The sequence below is a fragment of the Anolis carolinensis genome, chromosome 1, assembly GCF_035594765.1.
Source record: "Anolis carolinensis isolate JA03-04 chromosome 1, rAnoCar3.1.pri, whole genome shotgun sequence".
NCBI lineage: Eukaryota > Metazoa > Chordata > Lepidosauria > Squamata > Dactyloidae > Anolis > Anolis carolinensis.
Genome location: NC_085841.1, coordinates 69,202,193 through 69,221,256, shown reverse-complemented (window position 1 = coordinate 69,221,256; position 19,064 = coordinate 69,202,193). Strand labels below are relative to the sequence as shown.

General features: G+C 36.7%; 1 protein-coding gene across 6 annotated transcripts in view; it reads left to right on the top strand.

Annotated features, from left to right (window-relative positions):
* qki (QKI, KH domain containing RNA binding) overlaps nucleotides 1-19,064 on the top strand; it is a 183,095-nt gene that overhangs the window by 26,137 nt on the left and 137,894 nt on the right. For all 6 annotated transcript variants that reach the window (XM_003215756.4, XM_008123135.3, XM_008123123.3 and 3 more), the window contains exon 2: nucleotides 13,829-13,971. In XM_003215756.4, coding sequence (XP_003215804.1) covers nucleotides 13,829-13,971 — 143 coding nt within the window. The remainder of the gene's footprint in view (nucleotides 1-13,828; nucleotides 13,972-19,064) is intronic.

Here is a 19,064-nt window from a genome sequence, read left to right as displayed (position 1 = left end):
TTTGCGGTTTTTATTCCAGGTATGTTTGGCTTCATGGAGAGGGAGAGGGAGAGAGATCAAGAGAAGGGAAGGAGGCTGAAATGAGTACAGTATGAAGAAAATGATGTTTCTGCCTCTTTACTTTGTACTTACTTGCCACAACTTTGTGCTTTTGCCATTTTAAAGTTGATCTATCTTTACTTATTGTTCCACCTGAATGCTGCATTTATACATTATTTGCAATTTATAAAGTATATTTTCTTATTTAAAAACACGTAACAAAAATGGGGGGGGGGTCAGGGGTGGAACAAATTAATACCACTTCGATGGGAAATTTGATTTCAGATAAGAGCAGTTTGAGTTAAGAGCTCAGTCACAGAAGAAATTTAATTCTTAACTCAAGGTATCAGTGTGTGTGAATATGTGTGTGTGGTGTGTAGCTGGAGTTACACTTTACCAATGTACCTGTTCTGACTTACATACAAATTCAGTGTAAGAGCAAACTTACAGAACCTATCTTGTTCTTAACTTGAGGACTGCCTGTGTTGGAATTTGTATTTTGTGTAGCTTTTGAATTTATTTGAGCCTTGTATTAAAAGTGTTGGTTTCATCTCTTTAACAGATGTATTCCATAGTGTTTCATACTTAATAATTTGTTAACATAAACAGTTTGGAAGTTGGTATATTTAATCTTCAAGACATATATTCTGAAAATTATTCCAAATTGCTTCAGTATTTAGCAAATTATAAACTTTGGCCTGTAGTTTTTCTTCAAACATGCATTTGTGCATAATACGTTGCTTTCTGAAAACTCATGTACACTTGCTCCAAAATTCTTTTTCATCCTTTAAAGTCAATGAGTTACCCATCAGTTCAGTATCTTTATATGTTTCATCTAGGGAACCAGGTTCACATAAATCGGTTAACCTAGATGAAAACAATTTAAAAGGGCATGCTGTGACCGTTATCAACATAGTGTATTGTGGGAAATGACTTAAAAATCTAATCTGAATGCTGTCACCCATGTTCGGCTTTTTCCTAGGCATCATTAGCAAAGTTGAATGGATCTTTCAAAATACTTCTGCTTCTAGGATTGGAGAAAACATATCCCTTACTATTCTTATATAATAAGCTATGTAGTGTAGCACATTTTTACAAGAAAGATGATCTGTTTAATCATAAACTGTTAGTCAAGTGGAAATTGCAGAATTGGAAGGAAAGATTGCCTAAAAATGAACTTCTGAGAGAAGATTTTTTTTACATTTATGACTCAATTTCAACAATGATACCGTGTTTACCCGAAAATAAGACAGTGTCTTATATTATTTTTTTCTCCCAAAGATGTGCTAGGTCTTATTTTCAGGGGATGTCTTAATTTTCCATGAAGAAGAATTCACTTTTATTGTTGAACAAAAGAAATGAACATTTATTATATATTGTACAGTAGATATCATCACAAACCAGCATAACCAGACAAACTGTGAATCCTATCAAGAATTTCTTGTTACTACCATTATTTTCATGTACAGCAATCTATGGTATGTACATTTACCGATCCTGCATGCTCTGGTGTTCTGTTTGGCGGGCATAATTCCAAACAAAAACTTTGCTAGGTCTTGCTTTCAGGGGAGGCCTTATATTTAGCAATTCAGCAAAATCTCTACTAGGTCTTATTTTCTGGGGATGTCTTATTTTCGGGGAAACAGGGTAGGAATAGGGTATTTGCTAGGTTTTCTTATTCTCAATGAGTTCTATTCAAAGTGGTGGTCTTAGGACCGGCACAATCACTTAAGTATTAGCTGCTAAGTATTTCCAGAAAGAAACAGCTGTCAGCAGTGGTCTCAATTACACTGCCAGTCTTTGGCAGATAGTAGGCAAGGAAACCCCTTCATGTTTCTCACAGAAGTTCTAGTTAGGTAAACAATTATTATTTTTTCTTCATTTAAGAACAGTGAATGTTTGTTAAAAAGTGACATTGTTTCTAGCCTGTAAGTCATTTTGTAAACTGTTCACATATTCAAAGTTTTTGTTCCATATCACCAGTGGTGTTAATTGTATTTTCATTTTCATGCTTATAATACTGATTCACTTTGAAAAAGTATTAAAACAGTTTTAAGTTGACAGAAAACATTTATAATGTAGTCGAGGGCTGAGATATTTGTTTATACCACTAGAACTGAATGCAGTGTTTAATCCTTCCATTGAAAAATCAATTCCTGGCAAAGCCCAGTAGTGTATGGGACATTTCGTTTTTGCTTTTGTTGGGTAATTGAGTCAGAATTCTTATGCAAGTTAGAGCTCTACCCATATATCTTGATGTCTCGACCCTTGACATAAAAGTGCCTCCTCCACCCCTATATAATGGTGTTGATTAATGTAGGTTAAGAGAGCATTTCCGTATTGGGTGGAACATTGGCAGAATAGAGATTTGAACCTGGATCAGCAGAGTTCTTTGTAATGAATAATTTCTGTGATCTTCTATATATTAACTGTTTTCCCTAGAATGTAAAATGAAATGAATCAGCAGCTGTAGTATTCTATTGCTGGTTTAAAGGGAACAGCATTTTGACATCTTGTACAGAGACAGTATTATCTGCTTTCCAGCTTCACATAGTTCATATTGATGTGTTTCAAGACAGCATATTTAGGAAGTTCATTTCTGTAACGAAAATGCATATTTCATGAGTCAGACAAGTTGGTTTTTAGTTACTCTCAGTTGAAGGCTAGAATGTAACATGAATTGAAGCCACTTAGCTGATTGTGACAGGAAAGAGAATTCTGTCATTGTATATGTTGCAAATCCTTCAGAGAAAAGAAGCCCCGTGTTTTTGTGAAGGGGAAGGGACACACTAGGCCACAAATGTAGCAATAGAAAAAGGTCATGAGAAATTCCTCACAAAAATATTTAGCTTTGTTTCGAATTCTCTTACAGTTTTTGGTCCCTTAAATCTCCAGAGAAAATGAGTCTATATTTTCACACTTGGAATAATGAAAACACACTGAACAGTAAAGAGACACATCTAATATATACATGTAGCTGTTTGAACATGGGCTATGATGCTGGAAATTATGATTTGAATCCCTGGTCAGCCTTGAAATCTCACTAGGTGATCTTGGGCAAGCCACACTCTCTTAACCTCAAAGAAGGAAGACAGAAGCAAATCCTTTCTGAAGAAATCTTCCCAAAAAACATCATGATATGTTAATCTTACTGTAAGTTGGAAATTGCTTGAAAGTACAATGATTACAACAAGTTCTATTAATGGCTTTTATTTATATATGTCCTTTCTTGTCATAACTATTTTTACATAAAAGCAAAAAAGTACACCCTGTGTTATGGAGTGCTAATTGTTCAGTTAGTAGGCCACCAGTAATAAATAATCTTCCAAAATAATTTGGGATCTTTGTCTTCTTCCTTTAAGCTAGATTACTTGTCATATCTGCTGACAAAATACATTATACTATAGTTTCTTTCTGTTCCAGGAAGTGAGAAAAATTCCCAGAGAGAACATTTTATTGTATGTGAGTAGGTGAAACCATCAATACTTGTCCTGTAAGTTGGCGAGTTCATACTGTATTCTTAGAAATGAATGAGTGAACTATGAGTACTCGAGAGATTACTGCTCCTTTGCGAGCATGCTGAACATTACTTATGAAGTCTCCCCCCCCCCCCCATGATAGTCATTCACCACCTGTACAATGTAGGCATTTGGAATTTGATATTTTGCTGTTTCTATAGATAATGATTATGACTGATAGAAATATATACTGAAAAATTACCTTGTGTGTCGTCAGAGATTGTTGATGGTAGACAAATGGATGTGTATTAGACATGAGCTGATACACATTTGTGTTTTGGTAATATTTACCCTACAGACAATTCTTGTCTAACAGTGTGACACTACAGAGGCTTTCTCTAAATCAGCAGTCTGTTTATGCTATGGGAAAATAACATGATGTGTACTCTGCGCTGTGCTGGCATGCTATCTTGTTACTGCTTAAATAATTTGGAGGCAGTTTGCAATTTTTAAAGCACAGTTCAGACATAATGCTACTTGATCGCTAGATTGTTAGCTTGCAGCTATTCATGGACTTTCTCCTATATTTCCAATAACCTAACAGTAACTACGCTTAGAGGCAGAATATTGGATAAATTAATTAAAATTTGATTGTCTTCAGAAACTAAATTGTATTTTTCTACACAAAAGCTTACTTAATGTGAGCCTATACTGTATATTGAATGTTTGTTGTTTAAGTTTGTCCTGTTCACTGGCAGTACTTCCAACATTAAATGTGGACATTCTAACTGAGATTGTAAATGATCATCTAAAGCAGGGGTCCCCAAACTAAGGCCCGGGGGCTGGATGTGGCCCATCGAAGCTATTTATCTGGCCCCCACGGCACAAGGGCAGAAGCGGGTTGGGATAAATGACCCAAGGGGCCTCTTCTTCTCTTCCAACCCTCCTCCTCCTCCTCCTCCTCCTCCTCCTCCTCCTCCTCCTCCTCCTTCTTAACATTGAGGCTGGGTGGCCATCTGTCAGGGATGCTTTGCTTGTGCTTTCGGTGCACAAAGGCAGAAGGGGATTGGACTCAATGGCCCAAGGGGTCTCTTCCAACCCTCTTTATTATTATTATTAACATTGAGGCTGGGTTCATCTGTCAGGGGTGCTTTGCTTTTGCTTTCGGTGCACAGAGGCAGAAGGGGGTTGGACTCAATGGCCGAAAGGGTCACTTTCAACCCTGTTTGTTATTATTGTTGTTGTTGTTGTTATTATTATTAGTTATTATTGCTTGGTGGCCAACTATAGTCTGGCCCTCCAACGGTCTGAAGGATCGTGAACTGGCCCCCTGTTTTAAAAGTTTGGGGACCCCTGATCTAAAGCATTTCAATTATTAGCTAACATTTTTCTCAGTTGAATTAATTTTCGTACAGATAAACGATGGCATGCTAGTCTGTCTTCAGGAATAAGTTTCATGTAGTACATAACATTTTGTCAGTATTAGAAGTAGTTTTTTCCCTGTTAGATAAGTAATCTAGACAAACATCCTTTGTTTAATATGGGATACAATTTGAACATTTATTTTGTGAATGGGATACAACGTGAAACAGTAGAAATTAATCCTTATTTTCCACTTGAATAAAAATAGTTTTTAGAAATTAGTTATTTACTTTTGGAAGTTCTTTTTAAGTGTAAAATAACATATAAGTAATTTGATTCAGATATTATTCATCTGGAAAGATGGAAAACTTCACTAAAATGTTGTCGGAGCTTGATATAAAACAAAACATTTCTAAATCTCAAAATGACATGAAAAAAATCCTTATGTCATCTACTTGATTTGTTAACATTTGGCAAATTTCCTTAATGCATGTTTTGAACAAAGTTAATGTATTGTAAAAAAAGTTTAAAGTAGTTGGAATGGGATAAACATTTTGAATACATTGTGGGCAGCCATGATGGGAGTGGGTGATTTTTCACCAATACGCTTGGGCTTTTTTTTTTTTTTGACAGAAGTTCAAAATAGAATTATTTCTGGTTTGAGGTATTTTTTCTGACTGGGGGATGTTGATGAACGTTGCTTTTGAATGCCTCAAGGTTCATTTGTCATTTTGGGGAATTTTTCATCTCTGCAGCTAAAATTGGAGCGCATTTAAGGAGCTTTTGAGAACTTTGGGAAAATCTTGTGGATCTGAATAAAATCTGGTGTGCCACATAATTCTCACCTATTTTAAAGAATAATCCCAGGGCTGCTTCTGAAATCCCAAGATTCTTGAAAAATATTGAATCCTTATTAAGTTCCTTCTGCATTGCTAATATAAATTAGCAATGAGTGCCTTAGCATTGCCACCTTTTCCTTGGTCCTTATTGCAACCATGCCTCAGGAACATCTGAAATAGCTTTGAAGGGTCACCATGTCTTGTTCACATTTTGCCTTTTTACTGCTAGTCAATGTAAAATAATATAGTTGCATTCATGTCTATATTTAGATATTTATAGATACAGATATACAGTGTGTCTCAGAAGTCACTATATATAGGGAAAAAGGGAAACTGTAACTAAATTTACCACCATATTGTATGTTGCATATTTGATAACTTAAAACAAAATATAAAGTAAACAAAGTATGATTTCTTAAATTTTCCTATTTATGGAAAGTTTTAGGACACCCTATAGATATAGAAATTGAATCTGTTGATGGTGTTTTATTTAGTTGTGCAACTATTAGAGTGAAGGATTAGAGGGGTGTGTGCGCGCGCATGTGTATGTTCATTCAAATTGCCTATTAACTTATGATGACCCATGACATTTGCAGGATTTTCTTAGGTAAACAATCCTCAAAGATGGTTTTGCCAGTTTCTTCCTTTGAAATATTGCCTCAGTCTCCCATCCAGTGTTTACCAGGACAGATGCTACTTAACTTCCAATAACAGATGGGATCTGGTGCTGATGGGTATTTACATGGCACATTGAAGCTTTAGTTCAGACAGGTTTAGCCTTTACTACAGAAGTGTAACTTTTCCTTCCTACACATGTTGCTTTAAATAAGTAGAGATAATATACAGTAAAATGGCTTGTTGATTCCTAAACTAGCCCACATAATCAGAAATTGGATGTTACAAAATAATTGACAGATGGAAACTGTTTAATCTGCAAACTTTTTAATCTTTTACATCTGTACTGTGATATCTGTAATGTAATATATGCTGATACATTTTTGCAGTTCTGACAGATTATGGCACTACACATAATAGAGCATTTTTTCTGTAACAATGAAAACCTAACAACCTCTCATGGAACCCTAGTTCAAAAATTCTCATCTCTGAGTATACATACCCTGAGCTTTTAGCTCAAGTGCCTGACAGGATGTATTTTTGTAGTAGCTACACTACCTCTTCACAAAGAAAATTCCTAGACAATTGTTTTAATTTCAGAAGTACCTTAGGTATATTTTGACTTTTCCTTTTCTCTCTGCTTATCTGAAGTACAGTAGAGTCTCACTAATCCAAGCCTCGCTTATCCAAGCCTCTGGATTATCCAAGCCATTTTTGTAGTCAATGTTTTCAATATATCATGATATTTTGGTGCTAAATTCATAAATACAGTAATTATAACATAACATTACTGCTTATTGAACAGACTTTTCTGTCAAATTTGTTGTAAAACATGATGTTTTGGTGCTTAATTTGTAAAATCATAACCTAATTTGATGTTTAATAGGCTTTTCCTTGATCCCTCCTTATTATCCAAGATATTCGCTTATCCAAGCTTCTGCCGGCCCGTTTAGCTTGGATAAGTGAGACTCTACTGTACATGAGAGTGGGTGGGACTGAGCTGATTAAGAGCATGGCCAGTGCTAAGCTGTACCTGAGGTGATGAACTCTACTTCATGCTCTTGTTCTTTGGAGAGAGAAATAAGAGTTTTTTTTAATTTACCTTATATACTCGTGTCTACGGCTAGAAATTTTTAGTAAAAATCAACTTAAAATGCCCAATGTGTATACTGTACCTTAACAAAGAAACCATGAATAGCGAAAGATGAAAAATTAGTCAAACCCAGGAGAGCCTAAAAGAAGCACCAACTCCCTCTACTCTCTCTGGTGTGATACGGCTTCTGGCTTTTTTGAATTTCTAGGCAAAAAATGGCCTAGGATGGGTGGTCCTCTGAGGTGTCACTGCTGCTTTCCATAGAAATTCGCTTTGACTTATAAATGGATCACATCAAAATCTATGATGTGGTCCCAAAACCTGCCTTCAACTTATACATTGCTGGCTAAAGTATTCTCACAAAACCCATAATAAACACCACATAATTTATTATGTTTTACATAATTGACTTTTAAAGCAGAGAGACTTCACTTGATTCTTTTCTTTAAAAACTAGTATTTAAACTCAGTAGTGTTTAATATTAGAAGTTGTTTTGACAATAATGCTACATTTGGGTTTTAGAAGTACAGTAGTATAAAGAGGTGACACTTAGATAATACAGTTAGCAATTGTGTCAGCATCATGTATAGCTTTGGGTGAGTCTAAAAAAATCTCACATATTCCCAAATGCTTGCTTTGTTTGAAGCTAACATGTGAAAGGAATGCATATAATAAGCCTTAGTCTATGAACAAAAGTGTGACTGTTCTTTTTATCAGTTATGTAAATTCACCACAAGGAAAGTCCACTACGAATCCACAAATTTTGGTTGATGGTGTCATGCAGTTGCACAAGGCCGCATTTATAGCATAAAACTGTGGAACTGAAACACGAGAGTTACCAAGTAGCTAGAAAGCTGCTGTCAGTTTCTACACTGACAAGCCAGTCCTTGCAGCTACTATGAATTGGATATACAAAGAAAATGCAATTGCTGGAGGCATGCTCATTTTAGATTCTATAAAAATATAAAACATCATTATCCAGATTAGCATTTTTAAAAGATAGCTGACATCAGATTTATTTTCAGTGAATGTAGATACCTTGAACATTGGAGGTATCGTTACTTAAAAAAAATCTTCCCCTCTCTGGATCTTAGATTAACCCTTTTTTGTGCGCAATACAAACCTACTGTGTAGTGGGTTATTCCAAGAAGGATGGATGGTCCAAGGCCAATAAGTGAGCTTCCTTGCTGAGCATGAATTTGAACTCAGGCTCTCTGGTCTAAGTTGTTTCATTTTCATTGTACTGGTTCTTACAGGAGGATCACATTGTTATGTCATAGACAATTTCAAAAACATAACTACATGTAATAAAATGTTAGCTCTATAATCAAATACAGTACTCACTTATCTAAGCTAAATGGGCCGGCAGAACCTTGGATAAGTGAATATCTTGGATAATAAGGAGGGATTAAGGAAAAGCCTATTAAACATCAAATTAGATTATGGTTTTACAAATTAAGCACCAAAACATCATGTTATACAACAAATTTGACAGAAAAAGTAGGTCAATACGCAATAATGTTCTGTTGTAATTACAGTAGAGTCTCACTTATCCAACGTAAACAGGCCGGCAGAACGTTGGATAAGCAAATATGTTGGATAATAAGGAGAGATTAAGGAGAAACCTATTAAACATCAAACTAGGTTATGATTTTACAAATTAAGCACCAAAACATCATGTTATACAACAAATTTGATAGAAAAAGTAGTTCAATACGCAGTAAGGTTATGTTGTAATTACTGTATTTACGAATTTAGCACTAAAATATCACGATATATTGAAAACATTGACTACAAAAATGCATTGGATAATCCAGAACGTTGGATAAGCGAGTCTTGGATAAGTGAGACTCTACTGTACTGTATTTACGAATTTAGCACCAAAATATCATGATATATTGAAAACATTGACTACAAAAATGCCTTGGATAATCCAGAACCTTGGATAAGCGAGTCTTGGATAAGTGAGACTCTATTGTAGTAGCAGTTAAATGTATGTCCTTGCTGTGATACCAGCTTTTGTGATCTTGTGTCCAATTTGTCAGTACATTCAGTGCTGTTCCAATAATCAGGATGGTGATTTCAGAATTGGTGATTTGGATACATGTTTAAACTGGTTTTAATTGTAACTTATATGTTTATTAATTTTAATGATGTATTGTGTTTATTGTAAAACTGTGGCATTGATTTCTTTCCCAAAATTTGTAATTTTTGCCAAAGCTTCTCAACCTCAAGGTGAGAAGAGCGGGGTAGAAATAAAGTAAATAAATAATAAAATTATTCTGTAATGTCCTGAGTTGGCTGATTTACATCATCCAGAAAATTTACAAATCCAGAAAATTACATTTTAAACACAAACCAAAAATATGCTCAAGAATAATGAGCCCATTGCATTGCTACAATCCAGTGTAGCTTCTCTGAAGCAAATTGTTTCTTCAAAGTTTCTTTGAAACACAAAACAACAAAAACGAAACGAAAGGGGGCTACTGATGACTTTGCTTTGTATGATCATACAAATTCTGAGGATGGAGTCCATCAAACCATACTTTTGTAATATGATACCACTCCTAGCTTACAATATTCAATTTATTTATTTATTATTATTTATTTACAGTATTTATATTCCGCCCTTCTCACCCTGAAGGGGACTCAGGGCGGATCACATTACACATATAAGGCAAACATTCAATGCCTTTAACATAGAACAAAGACAAGACAAACATAGGCTCCGAGCTGGCCTCGAACTCATGACCTCTTGGTCAGAGTAATTTGTTACAGCTGGCTGCAGCTGGCTGGCTGCTCACTAGCCTGCGCCACAGCCCGGGCCCAATGAATGTTCAATGAATGTTGTGGGTTATATTTGGGCATTTGATAGATCCCTGATAAAATCTTCAACTGTCTGGTGGTACAGATTATCTAATGCAGGCCAGATGAGTTATCAGCCCCTAGAAACTACACTGGATTATTTTGCAAATAATTGAGACTGCATGTATATTTTATCAATATGACTCTTCACATATACTGTTTCTGAACATCAGGGCATGTCTGTCATCATGAACACCAAACAGCAGTATCAGGACAAAAGAGAAGATTGTAGTTGGTTCATGGGGATTTGCATGGGTACAAAAACTCTTTAAAACCTGCACTCAAGTTAGAGGACTCCTGATCCCAACCATATATGAACTCAGTAGATCTAGAAAGCCGAGAGTCCAAGAGAAGAAACATTGACATCTGCCTGTGAAAAGGGAGTAAGGAACAGGGATGCTAAAATACGTATCTGTAGGTAGGGGATATTGTGCCATTGTCAGAATTATTACTAGTTCAAACTGATGACTTTAGAGAGAGAAGAGAAACTGTCATAGAAATAAGTAATATTCTAAGATATTTATATTGTTGGGATTCTGCACCAATTTATCCACTCAGAAGTAAATAATAAAGAGAGAAGTTTCTGCCCTTTTGAGTGATGTTCTTATTTGTGTGATTTTTTTGAAAAAAGATCGAATATCTCAACTAGAACAAACTTAAAAGCAAAATACAGTTGAATTTCTATTATAGGTTGGAGGATGTTGTAGTTCAGACAGCCCTATAGTGCGATTAGCACAGAATAACATTGCAAATCAGTTTGGAGTGGTTTTCAAAGATTTCTATTAATGTGTTTCAGAAAAGTTAGACCACAGTGCAGGTTGACGCTTGGACTGAAGTGAAAAGAATACAGCAGGTTTAACTCATAGCTTTCCCCTCTGCTTATAAGAACTGGCCAGCACACATTATGGTGCCTCAAATGGTAGCCCTGTTTCCATATACGTTTGATGTGCTAATTCCAAAAATGGCACCAGTTTTTTTGCTTATCAACTCTAGTTTTGGAGATATAGAACATATGCCATCTACCAGTTGCCATCTGCTCACCCATAGAAAATCATAGCAACTATATTATCCAATGCAGTTTTCTGAATCAATGCTCCAAACCGCAGAAACAGGTCTAAAAACCAAGAGCTCCAGAAATATTTTTGTTGGGCTGCATAGTAAAAGGAATTCATGCAATTCGAAAGCCCCATCAACCCTACTTAACCCATGGTGTTGCAGTTCAACATCTGGAGGGGCACATGTTCCTCATCATTGGCATAAACGCCTTGCATCAAAAAACACTGTTGAATCCTGTTACATATTAGAGAGCTGTGTGAAAACAGAGTAGCCTTCAGCTGGTCAGCAGTAAGTCACTTGCTTCATTTTGCACATCAAGTAAGAATTGAATTAGAACAAGTACTTGATTTGGTTTGTTTCTTGCTCTCCTTTTCAACAACAATCACAAGGTCAATCATAAGCTAGGCATACAGCCTGCATGGCTTCTGTAAAGTTCTCTTTGTGGGGCAGCCTTTGAATAGTGTTTGAAAACTTTGCTAGTCCAGAGGACTGCAGTTATTTTTTTTCCATAGGGCCTAATTACAGGGAATATGAAAACCATGCCTACAACAACTACATTAACTATCAGTATAATTTGTGAGAAAATGTCTTTTAACTTATAAAAGGATAGCCAGCATTTAGGAATAATTTGTAACTTGAAGTATTCCCTATTTTTCTAGTCTTTTAAAACCGAACTGGAATTGGTTTTAATAGTGTAATATAACTTTTAATGGATATGTCTAAAGGCTGTAGAAACATTTAATCATATGTTAACAATAAAAAACTGCATGTGTTCATATGTTTTTAATTGTGTCAGTTCCCCTGTCCTAGCTCTAGGGAAATGGTGGGATATAAATGAATAAAATAAAATAATATTGCAGTTTGTTTGTCTTTGTTATTCTGATATGTGTACAGTGTTCCCTCACTACTTCGCGGTTTACTTTTTGCTGTTTTACAATTTTTAATAAATACTAAAATAATAGTATAAGTCATAAAATAATATTATAAATCCCTCTTTCTACTTCCTAAGGAGAAGGAAAGAAGGAGAAGCTGTAGGGAGAGAAAAGGAGGCTGAAGCAGCTTTGTTTTCACCTCAGTGAGGGGACAGAGACGCTACTTGCCAGTGAGATTGTAAACAATACAAATAAAGTGTCCCTACTTCGCGGATTTTCACTTACGTTCCAGGTGGTCCTGGAACGTAACCCCCGCGATAAATTAGGGAACACTGTAGACAGTGTCACATACGAAGAGGGTGTGGGGTATTACCTGCTTTGGAAATCCCAGTCTTTAGAAAAGCCCTATAGATGCATCTAGGAGAAGCAGCCCCAAGAAAAAACAACAACTGGATTTCAGCCAAACTAGGCCCCAGATCTCACCTGATGTTTGGAAGCTAAACAAAGTCAGCCCTGATTAGTACTTGGATGAGGGATTGCCAGTGAATACCAGGTGGTGTACACTGCCTTTTAGAGAAAGGAATTAGCAAACCACCTCTGAAGATTGGTGTATTGTGTGGTTTCCAGGCAGTATGGCTGTGTTGTAGTAGTATTTCCTCCTGACGTTTCACCTTCCTCTGTGGCTGGCATCTCCAGAGGATCATGAATAGACAGACATCCATACTTAAGTATGAAGTACGAAAGTAGAGAAGAAGAAAACTAGCTTGAGAAGAAATGAAGTGCCTGCCCCTTCACTCTACACTATATTTTTCCAATTTTAAATTTGATTTCAAGGTATCCAGTGTAACACAATCTAACCAAAGCTATATATGAGCACATGCACCAAACAAAATCTGTTGATAGATAACGATGCAGCCTTACCTCAAAGAGTGTTATCTGAGACTGATATTTTTATTTGATTTTCCAAAACCTGAGAGACTTTAAAAAACAGTGTGACTCCAGATATAACATTAGATCAACCTATTTCATTCATGATTGTGTCTCAAGAGGTTGTTATTTTGTCAGCTTTACTCAAGATCAGTTGAAGTTTCTAGAAAGATTTATTGAAAATTCAAATTTATAAATAAAAAAATCAAATTTATAAATAAAATGGTTTCTATTACATTTTTTGCACTCATTATTTCAGAATCCCTCAAGTTGGATAGGATGTCACAAACTTCCAGCACTATTAATACTAGTTAGTTATCACTAAAAATTTAATCAGAAGTTATTTAGCTGAACAATTTTTTGAAGTGGTCATAGTGGACACACAGATTTGAAGGGAAAATATTCCATTTACTAGTTGTCATAGTTTTTCTTAATATAGGGTATTTAGAAGCAAGTATTTTTCTGTATATTTCCATTTTCAGTATATATTTATTCAAGGGCACTATATTGTTGACCAGGCAGCGTTTTAAATATACAGAAAGTAAACTGTGGCAGAAATTTCTCTAAAATGTTTACACACCAGTTTCCAACTACTTTATTAAGAAAATTTGTGTCACAGACAAGGCAGTGGATTTTACTGTTATTCTAATTTTTCTTTCATGTATTATGTTTAATACACAGTATACATTTTTCCACCCACAGAAATTAGCAGAGTACGGAAAGACATGTATAACGACACATTAAATGGTAGTACGGAGAAGAGAAGTGCAGAGTTACCTGATGCTGTGGGACCTATTGTACAGTTACAAGAAAAACTATATGTGCCTGTAAAAGAATATCCAGATGTAAGTACATACTTTTAGTGAATCTATCTTCTGGCTTGTGTGATACCCTCTCACTATCCCTTCTCATGTGATCTGATTTTTGTGGATCCAAGCATGCTGTTGTGAGTGGTAAGGTTTGACACACTATAGTTCTCTCTCTCTCTCCCCCTTTGTTTTATGGTGAATGTCATCCTCATCTTTTTTTAAAAAACGAGTGTTCAGAAAGCAGTCATTTAATAGAATATCTTAGTTAATGGTTTTACTAAACCATTGGCAAATATAATAGTTGACCAAAAAAAAACTGAATGAAAACACTGGCAATTTGATGGGTTTCAGAAATCATCTGATTCTTGAGTATAAAACTTGTGTTCTTTTCCCCATATCAATAGTTGTGTGCTATGAGCAGGTCAGCTATTTAGTAAGGTGTTCCCTTATTCATCTCTTATATGGAATCCCAGTGACCTGTTCTTAATTGGAGCGTTGTTACTTAAATGAAATTTCATTGGGTTGTTGTATGTCTTTCGGGCTGTGTGGCCATGTTCCAGAAGCATTCTCTCCTGACGTTTCGCCCACATCTATGGCAGGCATCCTCAGAGGTTGTGAGGTTACCTCACAACCTCTGAGGATGCCTGCCATAGATGTGGGCGAAACGTCAGGAGAGAATGCTTCTGGAACATGGCCACACAGCCCGAAAGACATACAACAACCCTGTGATCCCGGCCATGAAAGCCTTCGACAACACATTGAAATTTCATTCTTTCTCCTTCTTAGTGGAGTACTTAGGCCTCACATGTATGGTACTGTACTGAAAATTTTATTTTAGAAATTTTTGTGTGCTGTAACTTTACCAGCTGTTTAGCGAGAGGCTTATAATGTTTCATATGATTTATTTTAGAAGTAGATGACCTAAAACATTATAACCTTTTTTCTAAAATGTAAGAATCGTGCAAACACTTAAGGTACTCTAGAATAATATTCTAATCTGATCGTAAAGTAACGTATTTTCTAAAGAATCTTTATGATTTGCCTGGAAAATAGCTTGTATTTGGCTGTAAGCACTTTATTTATATGCAAGTTAAATAAAATAAGTTTTTTAAAAACCTTGCATAGCATTTGAAGTGTCATAAAGGGTCAAAAGCTTTAATAAATAGCAGTGCTTTTACTTGGTGCCTAAATTAAACTGACATTGGAGCCAATTGGGCCTCCAGGGGGAGTGCATTCCACATTTGAAGTTTGATAATGGAGAGTGGTCTCTTTCACAGTGCATTAACTTCACTAGTAGAACTCAGAAGATCTTCCCCAGCTGGCCTCAAGATGATCTATATTAAGGATTATGTAAATTATGACATATAACATTAATTTCTTATGTCGGAGACTCAGAATTAAAAGTTACTTTCCATTCACATGTTTATGCAAGTAGAGCAAAGTATTATTGCTGTAGGTGTTTTTCTCTCTTTGATACTCACATTTTATGTTTATATGTATATTTGTGTGTGTGTAAGGTTACGCTATTTGGTAGAATTTTATTTGTATTTTCAATCCATATTTTTTAATCATTCTTACCTGGAGAACTCAAATTACTGGTATTTACCTGAGTATAATGTGCCATCGATTGTAATGTACACCTCAATTTTGAAGGTGTGCATTGGGGAAAAAAGATTTGTTGTTGAATGTAATATGTGGTTTCTCTTTTCTTGTCGGCTATTTTGCTGCATGCCCCAGAATGGCTGACAGGCAAGGGGAAGCTGTGACCCTCCATCAGGCCAGTGCTGGTGAAATTGGCAGCCTCACCCTGATGATGGGTGGCGGCTTTCCAACTAAGACCTCATTCAAAACCGAGGGGAAGGTTTTGAAGACCTCGTGAATGGGGCAAGTTGGGAGGTTGTGCGAGTTCACCAGCCCTTGCCTGACAGAAGGGTGCAGGTCAGTTTACATGCAAGATTTTAATGTGCCAGCAAATTTAATGCACACCTCACTTTTGGCAGTGTAATTTAGCCCCAGAAAGGTGACCATTAGATTTGAGTGAATATGGTATTTGTGTGGTGGCCAAATTAGCGAAATTGATGTAACATAGTAGCCAGGAAGCTCAGATAACTTAAATATTACTTGTGCCTTGATCTCATAACATGTTTCCAGGGAAAAAAAACCCTATCCTTTTGTTGTAGACTGTAGTCTAAAAAGCTAGACATCCTTGGCAGTTTTCTACAATATTAGTGTACTGAGTACGTTTGAATAGTCAAGCGTTATAAGAGTATTAACAACTTTCTCCAAACCTGCATAAAACAACTTTTACATCTTTTTTCTTCCCAGATGTTCAAAACAGTGAACATGAATTTTGTTACTCCATTAAATCCCAATAATAACTTCATGAGTTGGGTTAGTTGAGAGAGTGTGTGTGATGGCCCAAGATCTCTTAATAAACTTCATGTATGAACAACGATTAGGTTCTCCTTTAACTCTTAAGCCACAGTACTGCACTGATTACCATTATAAAATAATTGTAATTCTGATTTTAAATTGTAGCTTGAAAAATACCAGCATCTTGATTGCTTGATTTTATTTTAAAGTGTGTGGTGTGGAATTTGTAGCATTGTATTTGAAAACATGGCCCAAGTGTTTTCATAGAATGTGATGTCCATTTCACCATCTGCTGCATATAATGCAGTAAATGAAAGGGGAGGGGAAAGCAAGTACATTAGGAAATTTTTCCAAGTTGCTGTGTTTGCTGATGACATCTTCTGTGTTTCTTAATTATTTGGATGGAAGAACATCTAGAAGCACCCTGATTCCCTTTTTTGTACTGATTTGTGATTCTTACAGTTTTAAAATGTAGAACTTGTGTTAAAGAAGAAAATTTCATATTTATTGATAAGCTTTTGGCAAATATAACACACACTTCAATTTTCAGTTCTTCTACACTTTTATTTTCTTCAGTGGCAAGTGATTGTTTCTGGTTGTGATTGTAATTTGGATTGAAAAAGGAATATTAGCAGTACTAAAATTGCACCCCTCGTTCTGCTGTCCCAAACTGATTCAGTGCCCAGTGTTTGTGACTAAAAATGCAGAACATATATTTATTCTGACATGTTGTCATAAGTGTATCTCTAATTATGATGACTCTTCTAAGAGCATTTCAATAGTAGCTGTATTTGCATACATTCCTATTATTCCCCCCCTTCTCTGTTAGTGAATTTAGTTCTATATAGGTGGCCCACACTACTTGAAGTACCCTGGAAACAAGAGCCTCCCTCTTCTGATACTTTCTAGCAATGTGATTGTCTTCTGTTGAAAATCGTGGGAGATGGATTCATAGAATCATAGAGTTGGAAAAGACCACAAGGGCCATCCAGTCCAAATCACTGCCATGCAAGAACGCTTAATCAAAGCATTTCCAACAGATGGCTATCCAGCCTCTTCTTAAAAACCTTCAGAAGATGTCTCCAACATGCTCCAAGGCAGCAAATCCCACTGTTGAACAGCTCTTATTGTCAGAATGTTCTTTCTTTTTCTGCAGTTTGAATCAGTAAGCTCTTTGTCCTTGTCTCTAGAGCAGCAGAAAACAAGCTTTGAATCTCTGTTCCTATAGCTTGAATCCCATAGTTTGAATTCCTGTAGGTTGTGAAAGTTGTTTCCCTGATGCTGTCATAATAGGATACAATTGTTTTCTTCAGTCAGTAAATTGAATGTTTATTGTTTCTCTTTCCTAAAATGGCATAATTTGGAATCTAGGAGTAGACATGCTGAATATTAGTTTTGCTCTATTCTGTAGTACATAAAGGAAACAAGCTATGAATTTGTGCTTCAAAACACTAGTTTGTTACTGGAATCTTGCTGTGTGGCACAGGAACTTGTTTGATATGTCACTTGTTCAGGAGTGGAGCACATACCTGAAAATTTCAGGTGATATCATTAGGGTGATATATTACTGAAACTTATCCTGTATACAAATATATAAGTCTAGAAATTTTAGTCAAAAAATCTACCCCCCAAATTTGGGTCAGCTTATTCTCAGATCAATGTGAATACTGTAACTTACAAAAAAGAGCCACTTCTCTTTTTGATTAGAGTGGTGAAATGTGAGAACTTGGTCTGTTTTGGGAGAACCTAAAAGAAGCACTGACCCCATTTACTCTTTCCACTGAGATGCCACTTCTGATGTTTCGAAATCTTAGGTTGGAATAATGGAGGCGGTTGCCAGGGATGGTTGTGCCCCTGAGGTGGTCCTGGCACTTTAATTTCTCTGTAGAATGAACTTTAACTTATTCACAAGTCATATAAAAATCCATTATTTTGGCCTCAAATCTGCCCACGACTTATACATTAGGTTGACACATGGATATAGTAGAGTCTCGGATAATAAGCAGGGATTAAGGAGAAGCTGTGTGTTGCTGAGAAACAGCTGTTTTTCTAGACAGCAATTCACAGCGGGCCTCTCCAAGCCTGTAACTTGCTGGGAGGGCCGAGACGCAGCTGACGCGGACTTTTCCCTCCCAGCAAGCACCTGGTGCATGGATAGGCCTGCTGCACGTTTCTAGGCAGCAATGTGCAGCAGGCCTCTCCAAGCGCCAGGTGCTTGCCGGGAGGGACAAGGGTTTTCCCTCCTGGCAAGCACCCGATGCTTGGAGAGGCCTGCTGCACATTGCTGCCTAGAAATGCGCAACAGACCTCTCCAAGCACCGAGTGCTTGCTGGGAGGGACGAGACTCCCCTCCTGGCAAGCACCTGGCTCTTTGATAGACCCACTGCACATTTGTGTCCTAGAAAAACAGCTGTTTATCTAGGCAGCAACGCACAGTGGGCCTCTCCAAGTTTTGGGTGCTTGCCGAGAGGAAAACGTCTATGTCGGCTGTGTCCCGTCCCTCCCGGCTAGCACCTGACTTGGAGAGGCCTGCTGTGCATTGCTGCCTAGAAAAGCAGCTGTTCCTAAGCAACATGCAGCAGGCCTTTCCAAGCACCGGGCACCTGCCGGAAGGGGCGAAATGCGGCCGGTGCGTCAGATAATACGGAATATCAGATAAGCGAAAGTCAGATAACCGAGACTACTATATATGCGGGAGATTTAACAGGCTAATTTTATGTACTTATGGGAATCCAACTGCATAGATACAGACTCCT